The 13,232-nt window shown below is 29.9% G+C and overlaps 2 protein-coding genes across 2 annotated transcripts; one reads left to right on the plus strand and one right to left on the minus strand.

Annotated features, from left to right (window-relative positions):
• The first annotated feature begins 5,624 nt into the window (after positions 1-5,624).
• Positions 5,625-8,973, plus strand: LOC107404301 (protein NRT1/ PTR FAMILY 1.1). The gene is made up of 4 exons (XM_016011252.4): positions 5,625-5,858; positions 6,001-6,218; positions 7,090-7,640; positions 7,738-8,973. Exons 1-4 carry the CDS (start codon positions 5,738-5,740, stop codon positions 8,807-8,809), a joined length of 1,962 nt encoding a protein of 653 aa, XP_015866738.2. The 5' UTR covers positions 5,625-5,737; the 3' UTR covers positions 8,810-8,973.
• A 571-nt stretch (positions 8,974-9,544) lies between these two features.
• On the minus strand, positions 9,545-10,842 carry LOC125419032 (uncharacterized). Its single transcript, XM_048463961.2, has 3 exons — positions 10,517-10,842; positions 10,224-10,364; positions 9,545-9,973 (listed from the first exon to the last, which is right to left on the minus strand). Exons 1-3 carry the CDS (start codon positions 10,688-10,690, stop codon positions 9,803-9,805), a joined length of 486 nt encoding a protein of 161 aa, XP_048319918.1. The 5' UTR covers positions 10,691-10,842; the 3' UTR covers positions 9,545-9,802.
• Positions 10,843-13,232: the final 2,390 nt, after the last annotated feature.

Genomic DNA, 13,232 nt, shown 5'->3' on the forward strand with positions numbered 1-13,232 from the left:
CCGGTATGTTCAAATTTCATCCAGTTAAAATGATGTAAAAAGTAATGGTCCTGGCTTCCGTTTAAACTATTGAATAAATTTATTCTTTTTTGCTTCAACTCTTAACTTTGGTTTGATTCTAAACTTTTTTTTTTCTTTTTTTCCTTTTTAAAAATAACAATAGTTTCATACTTAAATTATTAAAAGGTGTCAAATGAGTCTTAATACCTAATTTTCATTCTTTTTTGGCAATAATTTCTCTTTTCTTAACAAGAAATATGATTTTAGTGACAATAATTAATTCTTCAAGGGCTAAATGGAGAAGATTACTTTAAAATAGAACAGAAGTTACGAAACTAATAAGTCATTTTCCAGGTAGGGGTAAAATGACACCTAGAGCCCTTTTGATTTACAAGTCATATGTAAGTCCTCTTATTGTAGTTTTATTTTAAGTTAGTAAAAGCAAAAACGAAAACAAAAATAGTAAAAAGTTAGTACATATACGATGAAATTTGACATATTATTATAAGTCTAGTTTAAAGATAAAATGTAATTTTTATAAAGTTTGGAGGGTTAAAATGACAGTTTAACGAGAAAAAAAAAAAAAAGTGGGTTAAATGAAATTAACTCAAACCAAAATTCAAAGATGTTATTAGGAATTTTATCAAAAAAATTATATGTTTGTAAACTAGAGTGAGACATCATACTCGATTAATGTGCCAACGATGCGTAACACCCTTTTTTGAATTGGAAAAGGTGCATTTTTTTAAATTTCTTTTTGGGTGAATAACTTAAAAAAGGTGTTCGTTTTATCACATTATATATCATCACAAGTTCCAAAAACACATCCTGATAAGTATCTAAAAGGTTGTAATCCAATGATTGCACTTGTATAGTGAATTGGATAATTCCATACAGATTTGACCTTTGCTATTAACTATGAAAATTAAAGTGGAAGTTTGCAAGATTTGAGATTACTAACAAACAAGGGACTTTTTTTTTTCTTTATTTATTATTATTTTTTTGGCTGAATTCTAACAAACCCTTTCTTTCTATCTTTTTTTTTTTTTTTTGGTTGCTGTTTCATTTTCATTTTAGTTATTCTCTCTGCGTCAATCCTCTTTCTAATTTGCTATTTCAAAATTTTACTTGTTGGTTTTTAAATAAATTTGTTTCTATTGTTCTCTATTTTCATTTTTTAGAGCATCATAAATAAGTTCTATTGAAAAGTCAATCCTTATAAATAAGTTCCAACCATTTTGACTTTTTAAAATACACAGTAAATTTAATTCTTTAAATTTGAAAAAATAGAAATACTTTTTATTTTTAATATTTATCAAAATTTAAAATTATTATATTATATTAATATATTTTAAAAATATTTATTGTTAAAAAAATAAAATAAACATAACAATAAATGCAAAATATGATACAAAGAATATTATTTGAAAAGTTTTTAAAAATTCAATTTTTTATATTTAAATATATTTTTTATCATATAAAATATATTGTTTTTTTTTAAAGAATTCTTTAAAAATATTCTTAAAACAATAAAATGTTTTTGTCCAACTAATAACAAAATAACTCAAGGAAGTCAATTTTTTTTTTCTTTAAATTGGGATTCATTGAAATAAAAAAAACACGGTTAGAAAAACAAGCCAAAACTCAGGAAGTCAATTAATTATACATGCAGTCTAATTCCTCTCTCGTAGTTAGTGAGATTTTGAAGTACAAAAAGTTAAAACGATTAAGAAAAGGTCGAGAGACATGATGGTGATGGTACTGGTATGAAACAAGTAGGCGTTCACTTTATTAGTCAAAGATCCCATTACGCAACACTCCATTTCAATTTAGACAAAGCAAGACGGGCCCACGGATGACCGGCCACTCCATTAAAAAATAATATGGTGGTCCAGAACATTGCAGGGATATTTACGTAATTTTATCCAACTTGCTTTTGCTGTATTGCAATTAATTCAACGTCCAGCAAACACTGCTCATCCATGCACCACATACATAGATGTATAATTGTATTTACCAAAAACATACATGTATAATTGTATAATGTCTTTATATAAATGAAGTAAACCAACCCATGTTTTTAATCAGGAGTTATCTACTAATGAATAAAATTATGTTTTGAATAATAATAATAATAATAATAATAATATAAAAAGGCTGATCATCAATTACATATAAATGACGGGACTGGGATTTGGGAGTAGTCATGAAAACCGTCAAGTAAAGGTTAAAAATTGCTTCACGTTTTGCATAGTTTTCACATTTATATTTTTAAACGAGTTGCTGTTGCTAGGTGAATCCCAATTGAAGTGGATGGTTTTAGGTTGACCTTATCGACATGCATGTGATACGCATATACCTTACACGGTGCACGCTTAAGTAGAGTCTTGTACGCGGTGTTGAGAGATTGGACCAATTTAATATAAATGCATTCACAAGTAAGAAAATAAAATTGTTTCTTCTATTTCAATCATTTTGTCACTTTCTCAATAAATAATATGATTCGCATATCGGATACAAACAGTAGTATATATATATATATAATATTATTTATGGGGCATTAATTTGCTCATACTTTTCCTTTGTGGACCTGATATTTTGACTAGTAAACAACAAGAATTTTGCTTGGTGAACTGATCATAACTTTGTATTTTCCATACATAAATCTGAACGCCCAGAAAAATGATGGGCGTTTGGTTTTAGATTACATTTTTCCTGGTACTTGCTTGAAACATTTTTTGGAAATTTCAAAATCCATTTAATACGTAAGGCTAGCCACCTGCCAACCATCAATCCGACACGCAAAGGCATGGACTAGAGGACTGATAATATAATGTATAATGGATCCAAAAAGGACTAAGGTTTTAAATATCGAAATTTGATCGAAATTTCAGTTTTTTTTTTTTTCCTTAAGCGATTAAAAGAAAATTTAGGTTTTTAATAAAAATAGATAAATTTTTTATAATATTCATCAAAATTTTTACAAAAATTTTCGTCAAAATATTCAAATCAAATTCTTAACAATTTAGTTAAAAATTTCATAATATTCATAAAAATTTTAAAAATAAATTTAATTTTTTTAAATAAAAATTTATAAATATTATTAATGTTTATTAAATTATTTTACTAAATTAATTTTATAAATTTTTTATTTTTTAATTGTTTTTTAAATATTTAATAATAAAAATAAAAAATAAATTAAATTAAATAAATTGATAATATATATTTACAATACATTTTATGTAAAATTAATTTATTAAAATTTTATAATAACAAATTAATAATTAATTATATAAGAATAAAAAATAATAATATAAAAATATAATATTATGTTGAATTGATATTTATAATATTTAAATTTATGATATTAAGTAAATAAAAGTAAAAAAATAATAGAATATATTATATTAAATATTTATAATAACTATTTATAATATAATATTTTTATAATTATTTATTAAAAAATATATTTTTAATAATTATTTAAGATATTTTATATTTTAAAATTAAAATGAAAAAAATATAAAAAATTTTATATTTCAAATATTCGATATTTTTATTAATATTAAATCTTAAAATATATATAAATATAAAGGACCACAAAGCCAGCTGGGATATTATGTGCCCATAAATTTTCCTTTTGCTCCTGTATTAAATTATGGGGCCCCACCTACTACGCGGCTACGCCTTTGCTACGCATCATGTTAATATATATAATTTTTAATTATGCAAATGGGAAGTAATTTAATTAACGTCGTAAACTAAGCTTTCATCAAGTGACACGTGTATATTTGTATATCAGAAAAGGTATTAATTAATGTCGAGTTAATATATTTATTATTGAGGGTCTAAAACTTTCATGATAAAGGTACTATTTAAAGTGTGAACTTCAATAAAAAAAAAAAAAAAAAAAAACCATTAACATGGAGTGCTGTATATCTCTTTTTCAACAAAGGCCTTAATTAATTTGATACTAATTGACTACAATATATAATTCAAATACGTACTTAGGTAATGGGTTATCAATATGCATGTATCTAATGAGTTATAATGTGAATTGTATATACAGCCATGTCTAAATTATTTAATTGTTTATCAGTGGATGCCTAATTTTCGATGAATTAATCATTATTTTATAGTCAGGGTATATAATCCCTTATAATATGTTGGATCACAAGCAACCATTTTTTAAAATTTCCTTTCTTTCTTTTTTTCCCTCATATTTTTGGTTTTTTTATTTTTAATATTGAAAAGAGTGCATTTGTATTCAGTTGTTATAGTAAAGACTTATTCTAAATTTATTTTTAGAGAAGAAAAACTCGAAGAAAATAATAGCTTTGAAATTTATTATCAAGTGTCAACGGAAAACGAAGAAGGATTATACTTGAAAAAGTGGGGCATGCAGATAAAAAGAATGGGGAGGGTCACTGTCTAAAATTTTAAAAAAGAAAATAATAAAGAAACAATATATATATAAATATATATATATATCGTCCCTTCTTCTTAATTAGAAGTGAGAGAGCTCCCAAAAACATTCACGGCAAAGGGACACTTTGAGTTAGTCCAAGGGAAAATGACAATTTTCCAAACCCTTTTCCCACTTTGAAACCGATATCAAAGAATATTATTTTGCCTGCACCACCATATATACAATATTTTTATACTCATTGTTTAAAAAAAGAAAAAAGAAAAAATCAATTAAAAGTCTCCAATCCAAGTCGGTGCTTTCCATTTTTAAATATATACAACTTTGACCTGTTTTGAATACAATGATACATGGATGAATCCAAATAAGTGACAAATAATATGTACCACTTCATCAAATTATATATTAATATGTCCAAATAACGTTAATTACAATTGGATATTACCAATGGTTTTTCACAAAATAGTGGTGGACAACCAACAAGTGTTCCCGAGAAAAAAGGATGAAATATTATTCAGGCTGACAAGTGAATAATGAAACACAAAATGTATATAACAAGTAACATGGTGCAAAGACATGTTACAAGTCCACGTGCATGTAGGCATAAAGCTTACCTCTTTTTTTCATCAGGAAAGTAAACAAAAGTGGGTATGGCAGAATTTCAGTGCTACCAAAAAATATGATAAAAATGGTGTTTGCTGTGTCTTATCATTGAAACTTTTGAACTCCTTCCAAATTGCTATGATCTTTGACCCGTGAGACTACGAGTGACAGACCCACAAAATTTAAAAAGAAGGTAAACCAAAATAAAGAAAGGGCGCATGGTGGACCATCCTACTTGCTCTGAAAACCGGCCACTCTATATACCTAACACCTAACCACACTCATTATTGTACTTTCTAGCACTCAATTTTTTGCTCTTTCTTTTTCACTTTCTTACTTCTTAAATTTTTATCTTTACCTGGAAGTGATGCTGAAAGAAATTTTTTTTTTTTTTCCCTTTTTATTACAACTTAATATTAAAAATAAAAATAAACAAAGAAAAAAACAACAAGAAAGTGGCGCTAATATCATGGCATGTTGTCTCAATCATCAATAATTTATTAGTTTTTTTAATTAGTTTTTCCCGTGTGTTCTCACTCTTCCTGTATTTTTCTTCTGTGGATATAAATATATATCAGTTTTGACACGCAAAGAGATCTCTCACTGTACAAGGATCAGGAAAGGAAAGGAAAAGCCACTAAGAGAAATAATTTATATTGTCGCACTCTTTTTGGAATTTTGGCTCATCTTCCTGAGAAGTACTTGACTATGGAGAAGATGAAGAAGATGGAGGCCTCTCCAGATCTAATGGAAACAGCCAACGAAGATGGTGTTACAGTACTCAAAAGATCAAGAAAGGGTGGCTTCAAAACCATGCCATTCATTATAGGTAAATAAAAATATTAAAAAAACTATTCCATATACATGCAAAAACGTTTTCTTAATTCTTCATCATTAATTCAGAAGTGGGTATTGTTTGTAAATGAATTTGATTTTGAACTTTGTCTGATAAATTTTATTTGGGTATGCAGCGAATGAGGCATTTGAGAAGGTGGCGAGCTACGGTCTCACTCCAAATATGATACTCTACTTGATGAGAGATTATCACTTGGGAGTGACAACAGGATCCAATATACTTTTCTATTGGTCTGCTGCCACCAATTTCTTGCCTATTGTTGGGGCATTCCTCTCTGATTTTTGTCTCGGTCGTTTCCTCACCATTGCCCTTGGTTGCATTTTCAGTCTACTGGTAATCTTCTTTGCCTTTTTTATTACTATTATTATTATTATTACTATTTTTTTTTTCCCTGTGAATTCTTCACAAATTTAGGATCTGTGTCTCCGCATTTAAGATTCACCAATAAGAGTCGTCTAGTAGTAAAGATATAATTAAAATGGTCATCGGACCCAGACCCATGTGATGGGTGCAGATCATAAGGCTGGTTTAATTAATAATGAATACAGTTTTGATAAGTTTTTAATCCAATTTTTCTTTGTCTGGCTTTAGCTGTATATATGAATGACGTATATTAAATGTATTCATTACCGTCAGTCATAATAAATTGCAGTCAAATATACATTTACTCTTCGTCTAAGAAATCTAAAGAAAAGAAAAGAGCATCATGTTACTCTTCGTCTAAGAAATCTAAAGAAAAGAAATGAGCATCATGTTATTAATCAACTAAATTAAATTTTACTACATTTTTTGTTTTTTTTTGGGACCAGTATTAAATTTTACTTTGATAATGTTAATAGTGAAACACCTTCATTTGCTATGTTAGATATTTTTATTTGAATACCAATACCTAGATATAGATAATCCAAGTTACATCTGCAGGTTTGTTGCTAATAGTGAAACACCTTCATTTGCTATGTTAGATATTTTTATTTGAATACCAATACCTATATATAGATAATCCAAGTTACATCTGCAGGTTTGTTGCTATCAATCTACAATAATGTAAAGTCAGACATATAATCCGCTGCAAAATGTATCATTAATTGTTATAGCTAATAGTAGATTAAACATCTTAGGATAGAAAGGAAAGCAGTGGTACCCCCAATTGCATGGCCCTTTTATTGAACATCTTAGTATGAATAAAAATTATTGTTTGTGACAGGGGATGGTGCTACTTTGGTTAACAGCTATGATTCCAGGAGCAAGGCCTCCTTCATGTGACCAATTTACAGAAAGCTGCAAATCAGCCACGTTTGGTCAAATGGCATTTCTTATCTCTGCATTCATGCTGATGTCTGTTGGAGCTGGTGGGGTTAGACCATGCTCCATGGCATTTGGTGCTGATCAGTTGATCAACAAAAAAGAAGGCCAAAACAGTGAGAGGCTTATGGAGAGCTTCTTTAGCTGGTATTATGCTGCAGCATCTGTTGCTGTGGTGATTGCTTTTACCGGTATTGTCTACATTCAAGACCATCTTGGATGGAAAATTGGTTTCGGAATTCCTGCAATTCTCATGTTCATCTCTGCTCTCTCTTTTTTCCTTGCTTCTTCTATATATGTCAAAGAGAAGGCCAACAGGAGCTTGTTTACCGGGATAGCACAAGCAGCTTCAGCTGCTTATAAGAATAGAAAACTTCCACTTCCCCCTCGGAACGCACATGTTTTGTACCACCATAAGGACTCTGAAACTGTTGCACCAACTGACAAATTAAGGTACATTTCCAAGTTTTTCATCTATATTCTGTTTATACTTGTGGATTTATAATTTATTGTCTCTGATGAGCCTTTATCTTGGTGTCTATGCTTATAGGTTTCTTAATAAAGGTTGTACTATTAGAAATCCGGAACAAGATTTAGCCCCAGATGGATCAGCTTCAAATCCATGGAAGCTTTGCACAGCTGGGCAAGTAGAGGACCTGAAAGCTCTTATTAAAGTCATCCCAATATGGTCTACAGGGCTCTTGATGTCAATAAACATTAGCCAGGTCTCATTCCCTTTGCTCCAAGCTAATTCCATGAACAGACATGTAACTTCTGGCTTCGAAATTCCGGCTGGCTCCTTTGGTATGTTCACCATCATTTCTTTAACCATCTGGGTTGCTCTCTATGATCGTGTTATAATACCCTTGGCTTCGAAGATCAGAGGTAAACGTGTTCAACTTAACACGAAACAGAGAATGGGAATTGGGATATTTCTCTCAACCATGGCCATGGCAGTTTCTGCAATAGTTGAGGGTGTTCGACGTCGAAAAGCAATCGAACAAGGTTTTATGAACGATGCAAAAGCAGTTGTGAACATGTCTGCACTGTGGCTTGTACCACAACATTGCATAAATGGCTTGGCCGAAGCTTTCAATGCCATAGGCCAAATGGAGTTTTATTACTCCGAGTTTCCAAGGAGCATGTCAAGTATCGCTACGTCTCTATTCGGATTGGGACTGGCAGCTGCAAATTTGTTAGCAAGTGCTATACTAAGCTCGGTAGATAAATACACTTCGAGAGGAGGAAAAGTGAGTTGGGTTTCAAGCAACATTAACAAGGGACACTATGACTACTATTATTGGGTTCTTGCTGGTATCAGTTTTGTGAATTTCATCTATTTTATCGTATGTAGCTGGGCTTACGGTCCCTGTGCGGATGATATGTTGAAGGTTGGGCATATTCATCACCAAACTGACTCTAAGAAGCAAGAGTTACCAAAAGTAGGAAATGGGGATACGCAAAATGGCTTAAAGGAACAAGAGCTATCAAAATTAGTAAAGGGGGATGAGTATGGTGGGTCTAAGGAACCAGAATTGCCAAAATTAGGAAATGGGATTAAGGATGAAAAGAAAGTATTAGAGGAGGGAGAAGATGAGTTATTGAAAACCAAGAAAGCATGATATTGTTTGTAGCCTTAATTGCCAAATTATTGCTTGGCTTTTAACTAGTAGTCGGTCCATGGTGATTAGGAGTATTATATATATATATATATATAGTTTATAATATTGAAATTTGTATATCAGTTATAAAAATAATTATAAATATATAATAATTAAATTAGAAACGTTAATGTCTCTGCAATTATCGGTTTAGTAATGGGTCACATTTAACATACATATATTTTGTCTTCATTTCCTTCATAATTGGTATTTTTAGAGAATCAAATGACATGGTGAACAATTCGTAAAGAAATTTCAACATGAACTACAATAAAACAAAAAGCACCACTACTTGACCCCAATTACATTCAAAGACGTACTTATAATCTTCTAAATTCAGTATGAAACCATTCCTAATATCTGTCCTCGTGTTTGGTAAAAACAACATGTCGTTTGGCAATTAATGGATTAAAACGAGGAGGATGAGAAAAAGTCTCATGCAATCTGCAGAACGGACAGCAGCTATGTTTGACGAGGGATGGCAACATAAAATAAACTAAAAATTATTGATGGGTTTAACAATTTTGTGTTGTCACGTGTCAGTAACAGGCATGGTGTTGATCAATCTTATTCCTTAGTACAAAATCACAAATTTGTAACCATGGCATTCTTTCAAACGTGTGCAAATGGATATGTTTTTGCTGGAAAGCGCTTGCAAATTGTACAAATCAAAGTGACTTCCATGCTCTCTCTAACTTCCAAAAGGTGCATATTTATTTTGCTATATATGCCTTTATCAAATACAAATCTATAAAAATAAAAAAAAGTAATAATCTGGATATGTATCATTAGCATGTATTAGATTTGTAAGACATAAAATGAGTTCAGAAAAAAATCAAACAACGATATTACAAGTGGGCTATAAGAAAAAAGAATTACAATATTAATCACTGTTGGTATCCGGCCCAGCTCATGAACACAAAAAAACAGCATATTGTCCAATTGACATTGACGTCAAAGTTTACTTAGTTGGTCTTGGTTGGTCCTATTAGTATTAGAGGGTGATGCCATCCATTGCTTACCCAAAGCAACTAATTCTCCATTGGATTTCCTTCTAACTTCAATTATCACAGAAGTAAGCTTTCCCAGCTCCCCTAATACCTTTGCCTCTATCTCAACCTCTTCCTGTCAATTTCAATTATTAACTTTTTCAAGTTATAATCCCATTTGGAGATGAACTTTCTCATTAAAATTATTATTATTTTAAAAAAAAAAAGAAAAAAAAAAAGACCTTGTAAAAGTACTTATGCTGACCAAAGCAAAGAAAAGAATACATTGTAGTAGTATTGACTTTCAGGGTGTCGTTGGTAAGAAATATTATGAACTAAAATAGAAAAATAAAATAAAAAATGGAGTAAATGAAAAGAGAGTGTACTTGAATCTTGACCGTCGAAATATAAGAAACACTGAAATCAACGGACACTTTCATTTGACCGATAGAGGAGTAGATAGCGGAGGCTCCAACATCGTCGATCAACGTTGCCATTGCTCCGGCGTGCCAATTTCCATGTTGATCCTACTCATAATTAAACAAATAAAATAAAAAGAAACCCCCCACCAAAATTCATGTGGGGAAATCGATAAAATTAAATTAATAAGTGGAAAAATAAAAATTAATAAAATAAAAAAAGAAAAAAAGAAAAATTGGTGAGTGAAAAGGATAATTACGGATAAGGTTGTTGGAACAACGAAATTACAGAGCACAAAGCCTTTACGAGCAGAAATGATGTGCAGACCCGCCAGAGATTCGCCTTCCATATCGTGAGTGATGGTCCCGTTTGACAGATCTTCCAGCCATTTCCGAGAATTATTTACATTATTGTCTTCCTCTTTCATAATCATTTCACCTTAATTTATTCCAATTCCCCTCACTCTTTCCTCTTCCTTCTCAACCACAACCTTTGCTCCTTTCCTTCTTCCTTTCTATATAAAAACTAACATACAGCCCTTTTTTTTTTTTTTTTTTTTTTCTGATCACATATTTTTTCCTTTATTTGACCTTGTATTGTTAATTAGAAATTGCCTACTTTGGTTAAATATTCAAAAACCCAAAACAAACAAAAAATAAAAAATAAAAAAAATATGAAAAACATAAAGCTATTCTTCATGTATGTCTAATCTTGTTTTACAAAAATACCCTTTGTATGATTTGGATTGATCCACTTGTATATTTTTATAATGTTTTTTTTTTGTTTTTTTTTCAATTTTAGAAAATTTAGTGTAAAAGATAATAACTTTGAATGAATATATCTATCTATATATATATATATATACTTTAAATGAATATATCTATATTTATATTTTGATAATCTTGTTATAGATTGTGCGGGAGTAATCATTGTCATTCAAAACAAAAATCACTCTTTCACGTTTTATCTTTATAAAAGATAGAGATTCTCATGTTTATATAAAATGTCACATTTATCATAACATTCACCCAAAAAAAAAAAAAAAAAAAACAAATCCTTGTCATTCATAACAGGTATTGATTGCGCCAAGGCTAGTTGTTGAACCACGAATGCCAATTGATACACCCGAGACAATACAATAAAGAAGTCCAAGAAAAAACCATTCATAATCAATATCATAATAATAATCAAAATCACTTTCTAATTATAATCCCTTTCCCAATAACTGCCCACATGTAACATATCAGATAAACCAATCCATATTCCAATACACTTCCTGGTTTTATATGGTCTGCTCAAAGATTACAAAACGATCCTAATTTTTCAATCTTCACGGTTCTTGTTGGCAGGCCTAGGAAGAGAAAATTAATTTTATTTGATTTTTTCTTTTCCTAGCTATTGATGGTTATAGAAATTAACAATGATGATATATACTAACAAAAGGAAAGAAAAGAAACCATATCTTACGAAAAAATCTTCTTAATAATTCAATGTATTAGTTTAAACATTTTATCTGGCAATCATAATAACAAGGATTCAAAATCGTATATGTTTAGTGCATAACAGACACAGCTTTTCTATCTCATCTTTCGAACAAAAACAAAAATATAAAATAATAACAAAAAAAAAAAAAATTCAATACGGATGCTATTCAAATAAAATGGCCACCATGGTTTCATTTAATTTATAATTTTTTGTCACATGAAAGTATGATAACAAGCATTCACCAAAAAAGAAAGTATGATAGCAAGCAGCAATAGTTCGGTTACCAAAAACCTTTATATGGAATAACTAAGATGGATTCTCTCATTCTTTATTAATTGATAGTACAACTTCAACAACCAGAAGATTCCCCCATTCAAAATTTTGTATCCCCAACTCTAAACATAATCATATCATAGTATCATAACTTCATCAATGCCTACCTATATCTTAAATCTTAATCAAGGTAATCTAGTTTAAGTGCCAAAAGAATCTAGCCCCTATTCTAATATGTCAAGTGTTGGCCCTATACTGCTACTAATTAAAATTTCACAAATTTGAGGCACTGAGGCTACGTTGCTAGGAAATGAGCTAAGCAAATGAACCATCATATTTTGACCTGTAAAACTCTAATAAGACCAAAACTTATACTAAAACAGTTTGTCTAAAATTTAACTACATAAGGCATGATAGTAGCAAAACAAATTGAGTATACACAATCCAATAAGCAGCATGCAATAGCAAATCAAAAGTCTACATGATCCTTTTAATCAAAAGAATGAATTATAAAAGTCTGGTCCTTCCGACTAATCAACCATTAAAGATAATAAAGACAAAATAAAAAGAAGAAATTGTTGAACTTTACCTTGCAACTAGGGAATAATAATTCTTCACATTGGTTAGTCCTCCATACAGCCTAACTTGGAAAACTAAGATCTTAAGTTATCTTTATTAAAATTAGTTTACTGCTTAATCCAGGTTCCAAAGTAAACATTCTAAAAAGTAAAAGCCATGTAGAGTAAAATAAAAGCATTATAAACCAATAAAGAAAAGAGTTTAAAGGACTTACTGGTGTGTAATGCTCTAAAGTGACTCGTATCCACATGAGTAATAAAGATGTAGAACTGTATTAATATCTTTTGCAATTGTCTCTTTTCTTCTGCTACTTTATATATCTATATAGATGTATATATATCCTCTTGTGCACAGTAAAATAATGTTTTATTCCCAGGTACGGATAAGTGGAACATTTATCTTTAAGCTTTCAAATATCAGTATGTGATCCTAATAGTTTTCACACAAAAGCTGGCAATCCGACATGCAAAGGCTCATATTAGAGGTAGATGACTGATAATATGGCCTTGTTAAGTCAGAAATAATTTTTAAATTTTAGAAGCTGCTTTAAAAAATATTTGGACAATTTTTTAAAAGTGTTTCAGATATTTAGAAGCTACCAAAAAATAACTTTTTTTGTGAAACATTTTTAAAGAAAT

Source organism: Ziziphus jujuba, chromosome 1 (assembly GCF_031755915.1).
Source record: "Ziziphus jujuba cultivar Dongzao chromosome 1, ASM3175591v1".
In the NCBI taxonomy this organism is placed as follows: domain Eukaryota; kingdom Viridiplantae; phylum Streptophyta; class Magnoliopsida; order Rosales; family Rhamnaceae; genus Ziziphus; species Ziziphus jujuba.